At 35.1% G+C, this 19,410-nt stretch overlaps 1 protein-coding gene across 18 annotated transcripts in view; it reads left to right on the forward strand.

Moving 5' to 3' along the window:
- The window catches only part of SPATA1 (spermatogenesis associated 1), a 67,570-nt gene that overhangs the window by 30,323 nt on the left and 17,837 nt on the right, over nucleotides 1–19,410 (forward strand). For 10 of the 18 annotated variants that reach the window (XR_006885998.1, XM_046645254.1, XM_046645253.1 and 7 more), the window contains 7 exons: nucleotides 617–731; nucleotides 1,473–1,533; nucleotides 4,080–4,179; nucleotides 4,882–5,007; nucleotides 14,330–14,508; nucleotides 16,593–16,691; nucleotides 18,790–18,877. Coding sequence is in view for 17 of the 18 variants with exons in the window: in XM_046645254.1 (XP_046501210.1) it covers nucleotides 617–731; nucleotides 1,473–1,533; nucleotides 4,080–4,179; nucleotides 4,882–5,007; nucleotides 14,330–14,508; nucleotides 16,593–16,691; nucleotides 18,790–18,877 (768 nt within the window). In the remaining variant the exon portion in view is untranslated. The remainder of the gene's footprint in view (nucleotides 1–616; nucleotides 732–1,472; nucleotides 1,534–4,079; nucleotides 4,180–4,881; nucleotides 5,008–14,329; nucleotides 14,509–16,592; nucleotides 16,692–18,789; nucleotides 18,878–19,410) is intronic. The other 8 variants (XM_046645257.1, XM_046645255.1, XM_046645256.1 and 5 more) reach the window with 3 other exon arrangements.

A 19,410-nucleotide genomic window follows, 5' to 3' on the forward strand; every position in this document is an offset into this window, starting at 1 on the left:
GAAAAAAATCTATATTGACACTGCCAGGTTCATGGATCTTTTGTTCATGTAGATCACGTAGAAAATTAATGTTAATGTTTTAATGACAGATTGTGTAGTTTTCCAATATGGAGAAATTCTCTTAAACTGAGGGGAGATTTTATAAATGGAAATGTATGTGAAATAACAAATGACATTATATGCCCTCTATTTATACCAGCATTTTGCAGAGAAGGTTCCTCAGAATACTAAAAGCTTTCTAAAGACAAGTTTGAGTAAAACTCAACTTATCCCCCCCTTGAAAATTCTCATTGTACATAAAAACAGAGAAATCCTGCAATAGGAGTGTGTGTGTGTATATATGTATGTATGGTGTGTATAGGTTTGTTGTCCTGTTAGGGTTGCTTAATCCAATTTTTCCCAAACTAAATTGACCAAATAATTCTCGTGTCACATAAACTAATGTTTCGTGAAATTCACTTTGGAAATTGTTGCCTTGTATCATGTATAGTAGAGTTCCTGGAGATTCTGAAACATAGGACAAGGTTATAGCATGTACATATAAAATCAAAATTTTATTTTAGTATGTTCTTAATATTATGAACTTTATTTGCTATTGGATGAACATCTACATCAGCTTGGGGAAAAGCCACTCCAAAAGAAAGCCAGACTGGAAAAAATCAAACTGGAAATTCTGAATTGCCAGGATCATTGGAAGATTCAGACAATGATTATTTTAGCAGCAGAGAAAGGTAATTAGTATAGATGTTGATTCCACATGTCATAATCTAAACTATAAGAAAAGGAGTGAGATATGCAGGGTACTGTCAAGGACTTCTAATTAGAACAAAGATACAAGTGAAATTAGTGATCTTTTCGATTAAAATTACCTTGATTCAGAACTTTACTGTAATATACAAACATGCTAATCCTATATAATGAGAAATAATCTATTGCTTAAATTTATTTCCATTGTAATCCTTTTGTCATTAGGGGCAACCTAATGACAGAAAAATTTCTATCTTTGTTTGACTTTCTTAGAACTGATTTTTCTCCCTCTCTTAGATTCTTGATTATGGGTAACCTAATCAGTATGCTTGGGTTTCACATTGGTATCACTTCATTCAAAATTATAGCACTTAGTTTTGCATATAGTCTTTTGAAATTGACAAGGAATTTATAAACAGTTATTCACAAAAGAACTATGAGGAAAATATGTTTATAAAATTTCTGGTTATTTTAGCTTGCTATGGACGTTGGATTATGATTTGAACTTATCAATAATATAGTAAAATACAATTTTATTATTCATACTAAATGTAGTTTATGGTTATCATTGAGTTTGAAAGATAATACAATAATAGTCTTAGACTGACTTTAAAAAATTTTTAATGTTATATTTGTGTTTACAGACAAAATATATAACATATGAAAAGCTAATATTTATGGAATCATTTTTTAATATGACTTTCAAATCTATCTTTCCCTTTAAGTCAGTTGTTTCAGAAAAATGAAGATGATAGAGGTAATATCATTAGAAGAGAGGACAATCAGGTATGATTTAAAAATTTTTGTTTACATGTGGTATTGCAACATAACATTTATACTAAAATTGAAATGAAGCTGCAGATTAAAACAGTAGAACAACAAAGATTTGCTGAAGATGCCATGCCTTTGCTTCAAAACCCAAGACCTCTGAGCTGTAATTTTTCTACTAGGGCTTGTCGCAGACTCCCTGATTCCAATCTACCACACATCAAGCATCATTGGATCAGCACACAAACACAAGTGGCGGCACCACATGCAAAGCCTCTTGGATCACCTTGTGAGCCTTCTCTTACCTTGGGCCCACTCAAAATGGACAGTCTTTTAGATTACTTGATTGAAAAAGAAAAAATAGCAGCATGTCCAAATGCTGTAACTATTTCTCCAAACTCATTCTCACTGGTAGCTGAGGCTGGATGCAAAAACCTGTTTTTCACTTTAAAGGGGCAGTCTCAACGTGTCCCACACCAGGGAACTACCAGAAATTTCAGTGATTTGGCAGGCTCTTGAATTTTCTTGAGGTTTGTCTCCCATCCTCTAACCTCTAACGTTGGAAAACTTTTATTGCAAGAATGTTTCTGAAATAATAATTTAGAGAACACTTTAAATAGCAGATTTGTTCTACAAGATCACAGTTAGTCTTATCTTAGATCTTCTTTACCTTTTATATATATCACTTTCTCTCTGATCTATTTTACTGTTTTCTTTATTTATGTTGCATTTTCTTTGCTCCTTTTATTTCTGTCCTCCGTTATCCTTAGTGTATTTTTGGTCATATCTGTTCCTTCTTAGATATCTGCTAATTTATTCATTTCTGAGAAAATTGTATTTTGTCTTTAAATTCTTTCTTCAGTTTGGCCAACTTCCATTTCACATCTTCCTGTTGTTTTCCATTTTTCGTCTGAGTTTTTAAATTTCAGATTTACAGTGTTTGTTAATATCTGCAAGTGTTTGCTTAATTATATTTAATCTATGTTGGAAGTATTGTTAAGTTTTTCTCTGCTTCATGGTTGCCTATTTTTGTTTTGTTTTGTTTTAGTTCTCAACTTTGAGGGTTTTTAAAAAGTAACGTTGTGTGGATGCCAAATTATTTTGTAGATGTTGTCCATGTTTATTGTGTTGGATTTTTCTGTATTAGTAGTCACGGGTGTTCTTATAGAGGAACAAGGAGGGGCATTTTGGTGGCTTATTCTGCTTCTTAGGTCAGGAGTGCCCTCTTCTGTTGATATAGTCAAATGCAGTTATTTATTTATTTATTTATTTTTGAATGGGACCTTTTGGGGAAGGAGTCTGTTTTCCTTGAATTCTTTTCTACTAACTTGATTCAGCAGAGCTTTGATCTTGGCCACGTCTTTTCTCTTACCATCTAGCCCTGAAGGAGCACCTTTTGCTTCTGAAGCATTTTTCTCTCTGCCAGAAGCCATGTCTTCCCATGATTAACTGAGCATCTCTGGCCCCATACATTTTACAAGCCCTTTTCTTTTGGATTCCTCATAGAAAGTGCTGTCATTTACCAGATCTTATCCTTATTCTCAGTATTTCTCTTCTGGATGTAGGACCTTCTCCTTCCAGACTAAACCGTGGTTGGTTTTTACTGTGTATATTTTATCTGTGTATATTCTCTCTAATGCGTAGTCCACATCTGACTCTGCTCAGATGCAGGATCCTGGGCACTCTCTGCTGGTCCAGGATGTTTATTTCCTTACTTATGTGTAAACTAAAGTATGTGAAAATTAAAGGATTCTGTATCCTAGCTATGCTGTAGATATAAATTATGGGTGATTTTACTTGCTTTCCTTTTTTAGTAGTTGGGAGGGTGTGTGGAGAGATTCTAATGTAGGTGGTTGTCGTTATCCTGTGGGAACTTGACCTTATAAATTAAGAAAAGAAAAGAAACTAGAAAAAGAATAATAAAACAAACAAAGTAGGAGTAAGGGCTTAATGAACATACAAGTAGAAACTAATAAGTTAAAGAAGTAAAAATCCTAGCAGAATTAAAAACAATTCAAGATCTATACAGTAGTAGTGGGAGAAACATCAACATTGGTAAGGATTTAGGTAGTTTATAAAAAAAGAGTGGAAACATAAAAATTAGGAAAGATGACGCCTATATAAGCACAAATAGAAAGGAGATAAAATATATAAGAATAAAATATGTGCAAAAATTTTAAAATGTGAGATAATTTCCAATTTTCTAAGCAAATATAAATTATCAAAATTGGCTAAAGATGAAAAAATCACTAGCCATCTTAGAAAAATTTTAAAAGTTATCATAACAAGTAACTGAGATCAGAAATCTTGGAAGGAAATCACATTGAGAAAGGAATAATGGATTCTTTTTTTTTAAAGTTTGATGCACCTGCGTATAATATCCAAGTAACGATGGAATGGAGAAGTTGGAGCATAAGAGAGTCTATAGCTGTAAATACAGAATGGGAGTTCCTCACCATATAAGTAAAAAAATGCGTTGCTGTTGTGGATTACCAAATGCTTACAGATAGGTGAAAAATAACGTCACCCTACCAGCTCTTACCAATTGTCATGTTTGCTTACAGATAGGTAAAAAAGAGTGTGTCACCCTACCAGATCTTATTGATTTTCCTTCACTTCCTGCTCTTTCTCCAGGAATAACTATCTCCTTATTACAGATTGAGAGTAAGTATGATGACACCGTAAGTACAGGTGATTCTGTGAGGCAGTTAAATAATGAGGAATTGGTGTTTAATGGGTATAGAGGTTCAGTTTGGGAAGATAAAAAAGTTCTGGAGTTGGATGGTGGTGATGGTTGCACAACATTGTGAACACACACAATGCCATCGATCTGTACATTTAAAAATGGTTAAAATAGTAAATTTTATTGTCTGTATTTTACAGCAAAAAAGTTAAATTATTTTGAAGTATATGAATTTTATGTTGATTACTGTGTATGTTTAGTCAGTATTATTATTCGGCTTTTAAAAAAATACTTTAAAATGTACATTTTCCATGTAAGATTTAAGTGCAATAACTTTGGCCAAAAGAATTAAACCAAGAAGTGTAACTACCTGAGTTTTACCTAGTTTCTATGCATATATGTAAATGCAGAAGACACATACTGTATTCTTTACATAAATATAAATCCCCCTATATGTCACTCTTGGAAACTGAAATGACTCCTCTCTGTTTTTCAGAGTGGCAAATGCTATCCTGCAGCAAGAAAAACAGAGTTTTTCTTTTGTGTGTGTGTGTGTATGTGTATATATATATATATAATTTATTCTTGCTGTTTTAAGCACTTTTAGGTTTTACACTCTGTATTTTAGGATATGAACCATCTTCTAGCTTTTAGACATTGATGAGTATGGGTTATAATCTTAGGAGAGAAGATTATTGAACAAATGAAACAAGTAAAAGAAGAAAGAAGATATCTGGAAAGAATTAGAGAAGAACTAGTAAAAAAAGTTGAAAAGCTATTTGAACAAAGCAGATTGAAGAGGTATCAAGGTAAAGTTTATTACTTATCTTTCATCACTATAAAGAAAACTTAAGAGCCAGTCCTGATGGCCTCTTGATTAAAGTTCGGCATTCTCACTGCTTCAGCAGCCTGGGTTCATCCCTAGTTGCTGAACCACACCAACTGTCTGTCAGTTGCCATGCTGTGGCAGCGGCTCACATAGAAGAACTAGAAGGACTTACAACTAGGATATAAAAGCATGCACTGGGGTTTTGGGGAGGGAAAAACAAAAAGAGGAAGATTGGCAACAGATGTTAGCTCAGGGCAAATCCTTCCCCACACACACACAAAAAAATCAAATTCAATATGTCATAGCAGTTTTATAGAATTTATGTTTTAAAATAAATAATAAAATTATAATTAATTAATATTTACTATTTTATGTTATGGTTTAACCAGTACACTGTTGATAGAAAACATAAAATCATTGTTCAACTCTTTATACAGTAAGTGAAACATGCTTTACATAGGATTTTTAAAATTAAAATATTTCTCATAACTGGCATTCATTTTTTTAATTCATTCTTCCATTCATTTATTAAATATTTGTTAAGTGCCTACTGAATTTAGCCACTGTTCTAGGGGCTGAGTAGATACTAGTAGCAGACACAATCTTGTCCCTGCTTTCAAATGGCAAATGATAATCAAGTTAAGTAGTAATGACACATCCTGATGAAGGCTATGGTAAGGGAATTACAGAATTCTGTGCATAGGAAGCCAGAGGAAGAACACCTAAATTAGATGGAAGAGATCAAGAAAGGCTTCTAGGAAGAGTGTTAGATAGCCTAGAATCTGAAGTGTGACTCCTCTTGGCTTGTGCCTCTTAGCTGCAGGCCTTCAGGCATGCTTTTCCCTCTGATGGCTACATCTTTTTCTCCTATCTTCTCCTTCTATCCCTTTCTTCCCAGTTTATGTGGCTATTTCCTACTAATCATTCAATCTCAGTTTGGATATCACTTTAGAAGCCTTCTTTGAGTCCCTTAGTCTCCCCTAGGTGCTTAATTTTTTGATATGTATTCTGTCTGCTTTGCTAAACTTAATGAATGTGAGAAATTATGTAGCAAAAGTAGGTAGTTCTCTTGCAATAGAATTAGAAAGAGTGTTGTTCGGACTGGTGGAAGTGGAAAAATGAGCCAATGTGGAGAAAATATAAGATAATCATTTGAGAGATATTTAACAATTTGAGAGGCCTGCATTTTGGGTTGTGTGTGAGGATTATAAGGGTGAAAGCTATATATGGAGTTGACTGGTTTTAGGATTCTCAATTTACAGCAAAATTATTGCTTCAGTACTAGAACTGACTGAAGGTTATGGACAATATCAAGAGAGATTTCTGACAGTTCCACCTCATAATATTAAAGTGTTATCCTGGACGTGGTGGCAGTGACTCAGCCTTGTTATACTGTTACAAGAGCAATTTTATCAGACAAATTTGAGCAATGGACTGGAAATCACAGGACCAGGATTCTAATACCAGATCAATCTTTTACTTACACAACTTATTTCTCCTCTTTGTGCCTCACTCTGATTATAAAATGAGAATGATCAATTTCTGCTTCAACAGGAATGTTTCAAGATAAAAGGCATGTATCAGCCATCAAGTATGTACTGAACCTCCTATGTGCCTCAATTCTCAGCATTGTTTTAAATGCTGAGGATACAAGAGTAAACAAGACAGACATGGTCCTCCCCTTAAGGAGCTTGCCTCTAGTGGGAGGAGAGAGACAATAAACAAATAAGTTAGGCGATATCAGCTACTGATCAGAGTGGAGATGTCAATTTAAAAGAGCGTAATAAAGAGTCATAGGGCAGGAGAGATGCTTTGGAGTTTGCAGGGAAGACTTCTCTGAGGAGATATCATTAAGATTTGATTAACAAGGAGGCAGGCATGTGAAGAGATACAGGAAAAAGAGTCCGAACAGAAGGAATATAAATGTCAAAGTCCAGAGATAGGAATGAGCTTGTGTTATTAAGGACCTGAATAAGGCCAGTGTGGCTGGAGCATGAGAAATAAGGAGAAATGTCAAGGGAGATAAAACCAAAAGGTCAGGGGCTGGCCCGGTGGTGCAGCAGTTAGGTGTGCATGTTCTGCTTCGGTGGCCCGGGTTTCGCTGCTTTGGATCCTGGGTGCGGACATGGCACCGCTTGGCAAGCCATGCTGTGGCAGGCATTCCACATATAAAGTAGAGGAAGATGGGCACAGATGTTAGCTCAGGGCCAGTCTTCCTCAGTAAAAAAAAGGATTGGTGGCAGATGTTAGCTCAGGGCTACTCTTCCTCAAAAAAAAAAAAAGGTCAGCGAGGAACACACAGGTCAATTCAAGGAGTTTGGATTTTATTCTAAGTAAGATGAGAAGCCACTGGAGGATTTTTAAGCTAGGGATTTACACGATTTTTAAAATATTTTAGAAAGATCAGAATAACTGCTGTATGGTATAGCATGTAGAGGGGCAAGAGTGGGAACAGAGAAAGGTAATGCAACTTTCAAAAGACACTGGTGGATTGAGTTAGGGATGTAGCATTGAAGAAGGTGGGATGTGCCAGATCCTGGAAGTATTTTGAACAGTATTTTGGACAATCTACCAGTAGAACTTGGTGAGGGATTGGATATAGGGCGTGAGGGAAATAAATAGCTAAAATCCTAAGATAAACTTTCATAAAGTTATATAATTTTAATCAAATCATGTTATAACATAGAATTTTTAAATTTAGGGTTTACATTTTTTTTGATAATCTTAAAAAAATTAACATGGTTCCTGGGGGTGGAGCAAAATGGCGGGGTGAGCTGACCTGGGATTCTCTCCCCTCCAAAATACAACAAAAGATTGGAAGAACTGAATTTCAGAGAATAAACATAATGCCAGCTCATTAGAGACCTACAATACCAAGAAGGCGGAGATCATAAACCTTGCTTACACCTCCAGAGGCGCTGGAACGGTAGGAGAGAACATCGCTCCCTCCCCTAGAGTCTGCGATCGCTGCGGCGTGGGTCGGGAAGGAGCAGGGGAGGGGCCGCGCGACCGGGGGAACATCCAGGACTCCTGCTGCTGATTCAGTGGAGACCCGCTGACAGGGGGAAAGCTTCCGTCTGCGGGGACCCCATAAATCAAGGGCCTTGGGAGACCAGAGAACAGAACTGATCTGAACCCAGACCGGCGTGTGTGAGTAACAGCCCCTCCCCCCTAACAAAGCCAGTGGGCGCAGCCATCTTGCCCCGAAGGCGGAGAGCTAACGCCACTCTTGACCCCCATCTAGTGGCGACAGGCTGTAACTGCAACTGAATTCTACCACCATGAGAAAAAACCGCTCCTCTACCATCCAGCAATTTATAAAAGCCACAGACCAGAAGGAAAACAATAAAAACACAGAATTAAGTCCTGAGGACTTGGAATTAGGTAAACTAAGTGATAATGAATTCAGAGCAGCTATAATCAAAAAACTCAATGAGGTAGAGAGAAAGATAGAGAAACAAGCCGAGTTCTGGAGTTACTTCACAAAAGAGATTGAAATCATAAAGAAGAATCAAACAGAATTGCTTGAGATGAAAAACACAATGGACCAGATAAAACAGAATACGGATTCCCTGAATGCCCGTGTAGACAACGTAGAGGAGAAAATTAGCATAATCGAGGATAGACCGGCTGAATGGCGCCAGACAGAGGAAGAAAGAGAACTAAGAATTAAAAAAAATGAGGAAAATCTCCGAGAGATGATGGATTCAATGAGGAGTAAGAACATAAGGATCATAGGAATTCCCGAGAGTATGGAAAAGGAAAATGGAGCAGAAAGTGTGCTTAACGAAATTATTGAAGAGAACTTCCCAAATCTAGGGATCAACGGAGAAATATGTGTAGAGGAGGGTTTTAGATCTCCTAGATTTGTCAATGTAAAAAGATCTACTGCAAGGCACATAGTAGTAAAGTTGGCAAATAGGAATGATAAGGAGAGAATACTCAGGGAAGTAAGAAAAAAAAGAGAATAACCTATAAAGGAGCCCCTATCAGACTGTCAGCAGATTTCTCTACAGAAACCCTACAAGCTAGGAGAGAATGGAGTGATATATTCAAAGCTTTAAAGGATAAAAACCTTCAGCCAAGAATACTCTATCCAGCCAGAATTTCCTTCAGATGAGAGGGAGAAATTAAATCTTTTCCAGACAAACAAAAGTTAAGGGAATTTGTAACTAAAAGCCCTCCATTACAAGAAATCCTCAAGAAGGCTCTCATACTTGAAAAAAGAAAAAAGGGAGAAAGGGGACACAATCCACAGACTAGGGAGACCGATGGATAGAACCAGAACAGGATAGCAAATATTCGATTATAGCATTAGGGTAAAGGTAAGGAAACTACCAAAACAAGGACGATCTTAGCACTCTAACTACAAATTAATAAGACGAGTTGGAATAAAAAATGAAAATAATTATTTAGGAGGGGAAGAGCAAAGGGTCTAAATCAGTATTGGTCAAGTAGGTAAGAGACTACCAGAGAATAGACTATATTATACACAAGATTCTAAATACAAACTTCAAGGTAGACACTAAAATAAAGTACAGAACAGAGTCACAAATCATAAATACGGAAAAATCTAAGAAACCCAGCATAAGAAATTGCAGTATTAAATGGGTAGTCTAAAGCACACAGGAAAAGAAACACAGGAAAACAAGATAATGAGCGACAGATTAACAGCATTAAGTCCACATGCATCAATAATCACTCTCAATGTGAACGGATTGAACTCTCCAATAAAAAGACACAGAGTGGCAAAATGGGTTAAAGAACAAGATCCAACAATTTGTTGCCTCCAGGAAACACACCTCAGCCCCAAGGACAAACACAGCCTCAGAGTGAAGGGGTGGAGGACAATACTTCAAGCAAATAGCAAGGAAAAAAAGGCAGGTGTTGCAATTCTCATATCAGACCAAGTGGATTTCAAAATAAGACAGGTAAAGAGAGACACAGAGGGACAATATATAATGATCAAAGGGACACTTCATCAAGAAGAAATAACGCTTATAAATATCTTTGCACCCAATACAGGAGCACCAAGATTCATAAAGCAACTATTAACAAACCTAAAGGAAGATGTTAAAAACAACACAATAATAGTAGGGGACCTCAACACCCCACTCACATCAATGGACAGATCATCCAGACAGGAAATCAACAAGGAAATAGTGGAACTAAATGAAAAACTAAAACAATTGGACTTAATAGACATATATAGATCACTCCACCCTGAAAAAGCTGAATACACATTCTTAAGTGCACATGGAACATTCTCTAGGATAGACCATATGTTGGGAAACAAGGAAGGCCTCTACAAATTTAAAAAAATTGAAATAATAACAAGCATCTTCTCAGATCATAGTGCTATAAGGCTAGGAATTAATTACAAGAAAAAAGCTGAGAAAGGCACAAAGATGTGGAGACTAAACACCACACTACTGAACAAGCAATGGATCATTGAAGAAATTAAAGAAGAAATAAAAAAATACCTGGAAATAAATGAAAATGATAGCATGCCATACCAACTCATATGGGATACAGCAAAAGCTGTATTAAGAGGAAAATTCATCGCAATACAGGCACATCTTAACAAACAAGAAAAATCCCAAATAAGCAACCTTAAAGCACACCTAACTGAACTAGAGAAAAAAGAACAAATGAAGCCCAAAGTTAGCAGAAGGAGAGAAATAATAAAAATCAGAGCAGAAATAAATACTATTGAAATGAAAAAGGCAGTAGAAAGGATCAATGAGACAAAGAGCTGGTTTTTTGAGAAGATAAGTAAAATTGACAGACTGCTAGCCAGACTTACAAAGAAAAAAAGGGAGAAAGCTCAAATAAACAAAATCAGAAATGAGCGAGGAGAAATAACAACACACTCTGCAGAAATACAGCAGATTATAAGAGAATACTACAAAAAACTATATGCCAACAGAATGGATAACCTAGAGGAAATGGATAAATTCTTGGACTCCTGCGATCTCCCAAAGCTCACTCAAGAAGAGGCAGACAATTTGAACAGACCAATCACAAGGAAAGAGATTGAAACAGCAATCAAAAACATCCCACAGAATAAAACCCCAGGACCAGATGGCTTTCCTGGGGAATTCTACCAAACTTTCAGAGAGGATTTAATACCCATCCTTTTCAAGCTATTCCAAAAAATTAGGGAAGATGGAACACTTCCTAACACATTCTATGAGGCCAACATCACGCTGATACCAAAACCTGACAAGGACACCACGAAAAAAGAGAACTACAGGCCAATATCACTGATGAACATAGATGCAAAAATTCTAAACAAAATTTTGGCAACCAGAATTCAGCAATTCATCAAAAGAATCATACATCAGGATCAGGTGGGATTCATACCAGGGACACAGGGATGGTTCAACATCCACAAATCAATCAACGTGATACACCACATCAACAAACTGAGGAATAAAAACCACATGATCATCTCAATAGATGCAGAGAAAGCATTTGACAAGATCCAACAGTCATTTATGATAAAAACTCTGAACAAAATGGTCATAGAAGGAAACTACCTCAACATAATAAAGGCCATATACGACAAATCCATAGCCAACATCATACTCAATGGGCAAAAACTGAACCCCATCCCCCTGAAAACAGGAACGAGACAAGGATGCCCTCTATCACTACTCTTATTTAACATAGTACTGGAGGTCCTGGCCAGAGCAATCAGGCAAGAAAAAGGAATAAAAGGAATCCAAATAGGAAGGGAAGAAGTGAAACTCTTGCTGTTTGTAGACGACATGATCTTATATATAGAAAACCCCAAAGAATCCATTGGAAAACTGTTAGAAGTAATCAACAACTACAGCAGAGTTGCAGGGTATAAAATCAATTTGCATAAATCAGTAGCATTTCTATACTTCAGTAATGAACCAACAGAAAAAGAACTCAAGAATACAATACCATTCACAATCGCAACAAAAAGAATAAAATACCTTGGGGTAAATTTAACTAAGGAAGTGAAGGACCTATAAAATGAAAATTACAAGGCCTTTCTGAGAGAATTGGATGACGACATAAGGAGATGGAAAGACATTCCATGTACATGGATTGGAAGAATAAACATAGTTAAAATATCCGTTCTACCTAAAGCAATCTACAGGTTCAACGCCATCCTAATCAGAATCCCAATGACATTCTTAACAGAATTAGAACAAAGAATCCTAAAATTCATATGGGGCAACAAAAGACCCCAAATTTCTAAAGCACTCCTGAGAAAAAAGAACAAAATGGGAGGCATCGCAATCCCTGACTTCAAAACATACTACAAAGCTACAGTAATCAAAACAGCATGGTACTGGTACAAAAACAGGTGCACAGATCAATCGAACAGAATTGAAAGCCCAGAAATAAAACCACACATCTTTGGACAGCTTATCTTTGACAAAGGAGCTGAGGGTATACAATGGAGAAAAGAAAGTCTTTTCAACAAATGGTGCTGGGAAAACTGAAAAGCCACATGTAAAAGAATGAAAATTGACCATTCTTTTTCACCATTCACCAAAATAAACTCAAAATGGGTCAAAGACCTAAAGGTGAGACCTGAAACCATAAGGCTTCTGGAAGAAAACATAGGCAGTACACTCTTTGACATCAGTATTAAAAGGATCTTTTCGGACACCATGCCTTCTCAGAGAAGGGAAGCAATAGAAAGAATAAACAAATGAGACTTCATCAGATTAAAGAGCTTCTTCAAGGCAAATGAAAACAGGATTGAAACAAAAAAACAACCCACTAACTGGGAAAAAATATTTGCAAGTCATATATCTGACAAAGGCTTAATATCCATACTATATAAAGAACTCTCGCAACTCAACAACAAAACATCAAACAACCCAATCAAAAAATGGGCTGGAGACATGAACAGACATTTCTCCAAAGAAGATATACTGATGGCCAATAGGCACATGAAAAGATGCTCATCATCGCTGATCATCAGGGAAATGCAAATCAAAACTACACTAAGATATCACCTTACACCCGTTAGAATGACAAAAATATCTAAAACTAATAGCAACAAATGTTGGAAAGGTTGCGGAGAAAAAGGAACCCTCATACACTGCTGGTGAGAATGCAAACTGGTGCAGCCACTATGGAAAACAGTATGGAGATTCCTCAAAAAATTAAAAATAGATCTACCATACGATCCACCCATCCCACTACTGGGTATTTATCCAAAGAGCTTGAAGTCAGCAATCCCAAAAGTCCTATGCACCCCAATGTTTATTGCAGCACTGTTTACAATAGCCAAGACGTGGAAGCAACCTGTGTCCAGCAACAGACGAATGGATAAAGAAGATGTGGTACATATATACAATGGAATACTACTCAGCTGCAAAACAGAACAAAATCATTCCATTTGCAATAACGTGGATGAACCTTGAGAGAATTATGTGAAGCGAAATAAGCCAGCAAGAGAAAGGTAATCTGTGTATGACTCCACTCATATGAGGAATTTAAAATTATGGACTAAGAACAGTTTAGTGGATACCAGGGGAAAGGTGGGGTGGGGGGTGGGCACAAAGGGTGAAGTGGTGCACCTATAACATGACTGACAAACATTAATGTACAACTGAAATTTCACAAGATTGTAACCTATCAATAACTCAATGAAAAAAAATTAACATAAGCATATTCTGGTAGACTAGCATGTAGTTTGTGTTCCTGTTAAGTTTGTATTTAGAATCTCACTGGTGTCAAAGTGATTCCTTAAACTGGCAGTGTTTAATTTCCAATTTTCTCAACCAAGGGTCTCAGGTTTGAGAAACTTCTGCCCTATAGAGGTTTGGGCTTTATTGGGAATAATTTTGATAAATGATGAATCAGAATCAGCTGACTTGACAAGACGTAGTCATTTTAGGGGGTGATAAAATAAGGAAAAATCTAAAAAAATATATTATGCCTTTTTCTTTCATAGTTTTAATTATATAAATAATAATTAAAATGAGATTATGGAAAAAAGTAATCAAAATAAAAAGTATACATATTTTGCTATAGGTAATATTTTTAATAAAGATTTTTTAGAAATAACTACAAACTTAAAGAAGAACTTGGTTGTGGTCCCTGGATTTATCACTATTTTACTATGTTTGTAGACAAGTCTTTTTATAATTCAGTAAACATTTCACTCCTAGCTCTAAAGTCCTTAGCATATAAAGGAGGAAGAGGAGAGAGGAGAAGGGTTTATATTAACTCTAGGGTCCTTTCCAGATTGAAAAGTTTAATCCTTTAGTCTGACTCAAACTATAGGCTTTGGGTTTTTTTTGTAGCCTCTGATGGTTGGAAGAAAAAGTACTTTGAAACAAAGAAAGTTACAGCATCATTGGAAGAAGTTTTAACAAAACTTAGAGAAGATCTGGAACTGTATTATAAAAAATTGCTCATGCAACTTGAAGCCAGGGAGATCAAGATGAGACCAAAGAATCTGGCAAACATCACAGACTCTAAGGTACTACTAAATGTGTTCACATTCTATTAGAGAAGTTCTATTCAAAATATATGCTTTATATAGCACAACCAGAAGGACCTGCAACTAGAATATACAACTATGTCCTGGGGAGCTTTGAAGAGAAGAAAAAAATAAATTTAAAAAAAGATTGGCAACAGATGTTAGCTCAGGTGCCAATCTAAAAAATGTACATATATATATGCTTTATAATTGTTCATATTATCATATTTAGGATGCTTTGGGCTATAGGTAACAAAACATTGACTTGGACTGGCTTAAACAATAAGAAAATTCATCATCTCATGTAGAGGGTGCTGAGGAGATACAATCTGCTGCTTAATGATGTCTTTAAGGGCCAAGGTGCTGCTGATATTTTATCCCTGTTATTTTCAGTGTTGGCTTCATTGTAAGACTGTTTTTCCTCATGGTAGCAATAAAGTTGCCAAAGGCAAGTAGGGCTATATGCCTCTAAAACAAGAGAGAACCTCTCCCAGATGCATGGAGTATATGAAACTTTCCCTTTAGCATGGTGACAGATCAACCAGGCCTGCTCTGGATTGCTAATAGTTCCTGGAGAATGCTGTGTGCTGACTTAGACTACTTAGGATCTACCTCTGTACTTGGCGATTGGGTCACTTTTTCTGATTCTATGGGAAAGAGATGAATACTTCATGAAGGATGACAGCAGACTAACAGTGTTCACTGTGTTCCTTTTTTTTGGTTGTGGGGGTGGGTGGGTAATAATACCAACAGAATCTAAAGGTATTGATATTCGAAAGAAATTATTAAATTGTATTAATTTTGTTCACTTTTTTCTTGAGATAGTCTTGAATCTTGACAGATGAGAGACATGAAGTTTATTTTTTAATTGAATAATTCCACCATATAATTAAACAACAAACAATTTCTGGAGGCCAGTTATCAGTTTAATTTTTGTTGGCTGATCCCACTTATCCAAAAAAGATTTTATCATATGTTAATTATGATTAAGAGTATGGATTTAACTTTAGACATGATGAAATATTAAAAGTTTACTCTTGTATTTTTTTCCCAGTTTTACTGAGATATGATTGACATATAAAATTATATTAAAGATATATAACCTAATGATTTGATTTATGTATATATTGTGAAATTTCTACCATAATAGGTTTAGTTAACATCCATTACCTTACTTAGTGACAGGTTTTTTTCTTGGGATGATAACTTAAGATCTATTTTCAGCAACTTTCAAATATAGAATACAGTATTGTTAACTGTAGTTACCACGCTATGTGCCACATCCCCAGAACTTATTTGTCTTATACCTACAAGTTTGTACCCTTGGACCACCTTCACCCATTTCCCTCACCCCCACTCCCTGCCTCTGGCAACCACCAATCTCTTCTCTGTTTCTCTGAGTAAAAGTTTACTATTTTAGATAAATTTAATGTAAAATCCAGTTAAGCTCAAGTAATGGTTTGTCCATATTAGCTGATTTTTTTTTTAGATAGCTGATACTTTTTATCTTACTGTTTTATCAAGTTCAATATATGCTGTGTTTTTCACAAAGGCAGCTTAAAATTTTAAATAATTTCTTTGTTGACCATTATACCTCATAAACTTTTCTGAAAAGTAACCAAAAGAGCTTCTCATATTAAATGTTTTCTTGTATTAAATAGATTTCCTTGTATGAAATATAGTATGTCATTACTAAATATTTTAAAGTAATTCTAATCTGACTTAGCTCATAAAGTGTTATGCCAATTTCTAAAGCCTTCTAGTATCGTAAAACTAGTGTATTCCTTTCATAGTAATAGTTGTTGGCTTTTATGGTGCTAATTTAATGGTAACTTTTACAAATATCATTTATTTTTATAATACATGAATAATGGTAGTAGAACAGAAGAGAAAGTGGTCCCTAAAACATAAGAAATCAACAGTCAATAGTAATTTACCCCAAAGCAATGTTTATTTTATGAAATAGGTTATTTTCATGATTTGCCCTTTCGATATTTGTTGTCGCTTCATAGCTTATGTTGCAAGGCAGTTAAAAATGAGTAGACGTTATACTAAATAAAGATATCTTTATATATCTCACGCAGAATTACCTTATAATCCAGATCACTGAGGTACAGCATGCAATTGACCAACTTAAGAGAAAATTGGATACTGACAAAATGAAACTCATAATAGATGTTAAGGTAATTTGCATTTCTCCTAATCAGATTATAACATTTATCTTGAAATAAAGTATTTTGGTGTTTTAACTTTGGGTATCCATAGCATAAGGGTAGTAAGGATTGACTGCCTTAAAATTGTTACTTTGACAACAAAGAGCATGAGTGAAAAAATGTATAAGAATAAGCACTAAATCCTAAAAAAGATGCATATTATAACAAGGCCAAAATAAAATTTAGTAAAATTTCACTAAGAATTAAGAGAAAAAGACCCTGTGAATAGGTAGTTTCAATAAAATATTTTAAAAGAAGTAATTTTCATATATTAGAATCATTCATAAATAAGTCGGACAAACCACTGAGCTCTCTGAGCTCTGATTTAATTTTTTCCCCTCTTGTGTAATTATCTCATTCTCTCTGATTACTCTCATATATATATATAATTATGTAAATGCTCTCAACTCACCTCTTTATCAGAAATAGCTTTATGACACAGAATAATGACCCTTTTCTAGAATCAGCACTGTCCTCTGCGATGATGGAAATGTTCCATACCTGCACTGTGCGATATGGTAGCCCACTAGCCACATAAGGATATTGAGCACTTGAAATGTAGCTTGTTGTATGACTGAGGAATTGAATTCTAAATTTTATTTAATTTTAGTTAATTTAAATTTAAATAGCTATACGTGGCAGGTGGTTACTGTATTAGACAGCGCAGTTCTGGATTCTTTTCACTGGCAGCGTTCTCAAGGCTAAGCCTTGGCTTAGCACTGAGAAGCTTAAACTTAAAATACAGAAAGGGGAAAGGACAATTTTTAAGAAAACATTCTTATATGGTATGCACTCAAAAAAATAATTTGTTGGATGAATGAAAACTTTCTGTATTCAAAAAAATGGAGAGAAGCCTATGTGGAAACTTGTACACTTAAGGAGAGTTGGGTGGTTAGAAGGCAGTAATAAAAATGCCCCCAGAGCCTTCAGTTATGACTTTCTCAGTGGTCTTTTTCCCTGGAAAGCATGCCCATTAGATCTTACAATCTTTGTATATTTTAACCTTATAAATATCACTTATTAATGATTTAAACCCAAATTAGAATTATTAGTACAAAAACAGGAAAGACAAATAGAAAAAAGGGAACCAAGTCTTCAGCTTACAGACTGGGGAAAAAAGTCCTACATTTAACCACAGTGCCTAATTGGCACATAGTAGACATCATTAAGTATTTATTATTGATTTCTGAATGATTTACTCAAAACTACCTATAAAATTCAGAACTTAGGGACAGAAAACCTAGCCTGAGTCTGTTGCAACTGTATTCAAGATAGTATAGTATAAGCAGTGTGTCTCAAAGTGTAATGAGCTGTCAGCTGGGGATCCTGTTAAAATTAGCAGGATCTGACTCAGTAGGTCTGGGGTGAAGCATGAGATTCTGCATTCCTTACCAACTCCCAGGTGATGCTAATGCTGCTGGTCCACAGACAATACTTGGAATAGCGGGGGCTCTGGTACCAGATCGGTTTGACTTTGAATCCTGGCTGTTCCACTTAACTAGTTTTATACCTTGAGCAAGTTACTTAACTTATAGGCATCTCACTTTCCTCAGCTGTAAACTGGGGAAAAATAATAGTATCTGTCTCAACAAGATTTTTGAAAGAATCAAAGGGGTTAACACTTCTGAGTGCTTGCCACAGAGTGAACACAATTATATTTCTAAAGTAACTATTCAGTTTCTAAGAGCTAGGAATTAAGGTTTTTTGTAATTTTCTTTTTTGTTTTTGTTTTTACTATTTTATTTACACATTGAGAACAGCAGATTTTGAAGCTTTAGCAAAAGATAAAATTCTTTCTCACTCGTTTTTCAGAAGAGTTTAATTTTATTATGTCTTTATACTAATAAATGAAATTATTTGATAGCCTATCTAGCAGTAAATAAGCATGCTTATTCAACAGGACTTATGACCTATGCATTTACCATGGGGACCCAGTGGGAGTAAAAGCATTGAAGGCAAATGAGAGAGGACAGTTAAAGCAGTTACAAAAACCTCTATTTATATTATAATGATATAATTTAGAAGGGTAAGATGAAAGTTCATTTCTGAAAGGTAATTCTTTTTATAGATGAGAAAACAAGCAGTTTCAGATTTACGCACATTGAAAGCTGAACTAGCACAGAAGAAAATGAATACATCTTTACAATCTCAATTAGGTGTGTTAATTTAAAACTTTTGTTTGTCAAAAAATTTAAATATTTATTTGAACAGATTTGTTTAACCATTGTTCTCCTTGGCAATGTTTTATATAAAGCATAAGTTTTATATTTTTTCACTTTTCATGTGGGTATTACAAAGTATTTCAGGAAATATGTGTAAAAAAGCAAAATAGTGGCTCTGGTTATTTTTGAAAGTTTCAAGTCTATTACATATTTTAAAGTACTATATTTTATAATTTTCATTTTTAAGTAGTCTTCAGTTTAATAGCTAATAGGACTATAAAATCAAAAATCATATATTTTAGTAAATATGAATCGATTTGCATATAAATAGAGACAATTTGTTCATTGTATTTTAATTAAAAGCAATCTGGAAATATAAAAGAATCGGGATATTGAACTTGCATCCAGAACTATGATAGAGGATAGTATCTAAGAATTTAAATTTGAAAAATTTATTTTAGAAATAGAAAATCAATGGTAATTTAGCAAATGCTATGGAAAATGGTTGGTTTTACTTTGCATAAATA

Source organism: Equus quagga, chromosome 18, assembly GCF_021613505.1.
Source record: "Equus quagga isolate Etosha38 chromosome 18, UCLA_HA_Equagga_1.0, whole genome shotgun sequence".
Classification (NCBI taxonomy): Eukaryota; Metazoa; Chordata; class Mammalia; order Perissodactyla; family Equidae; genus Equus; species Equus quagga.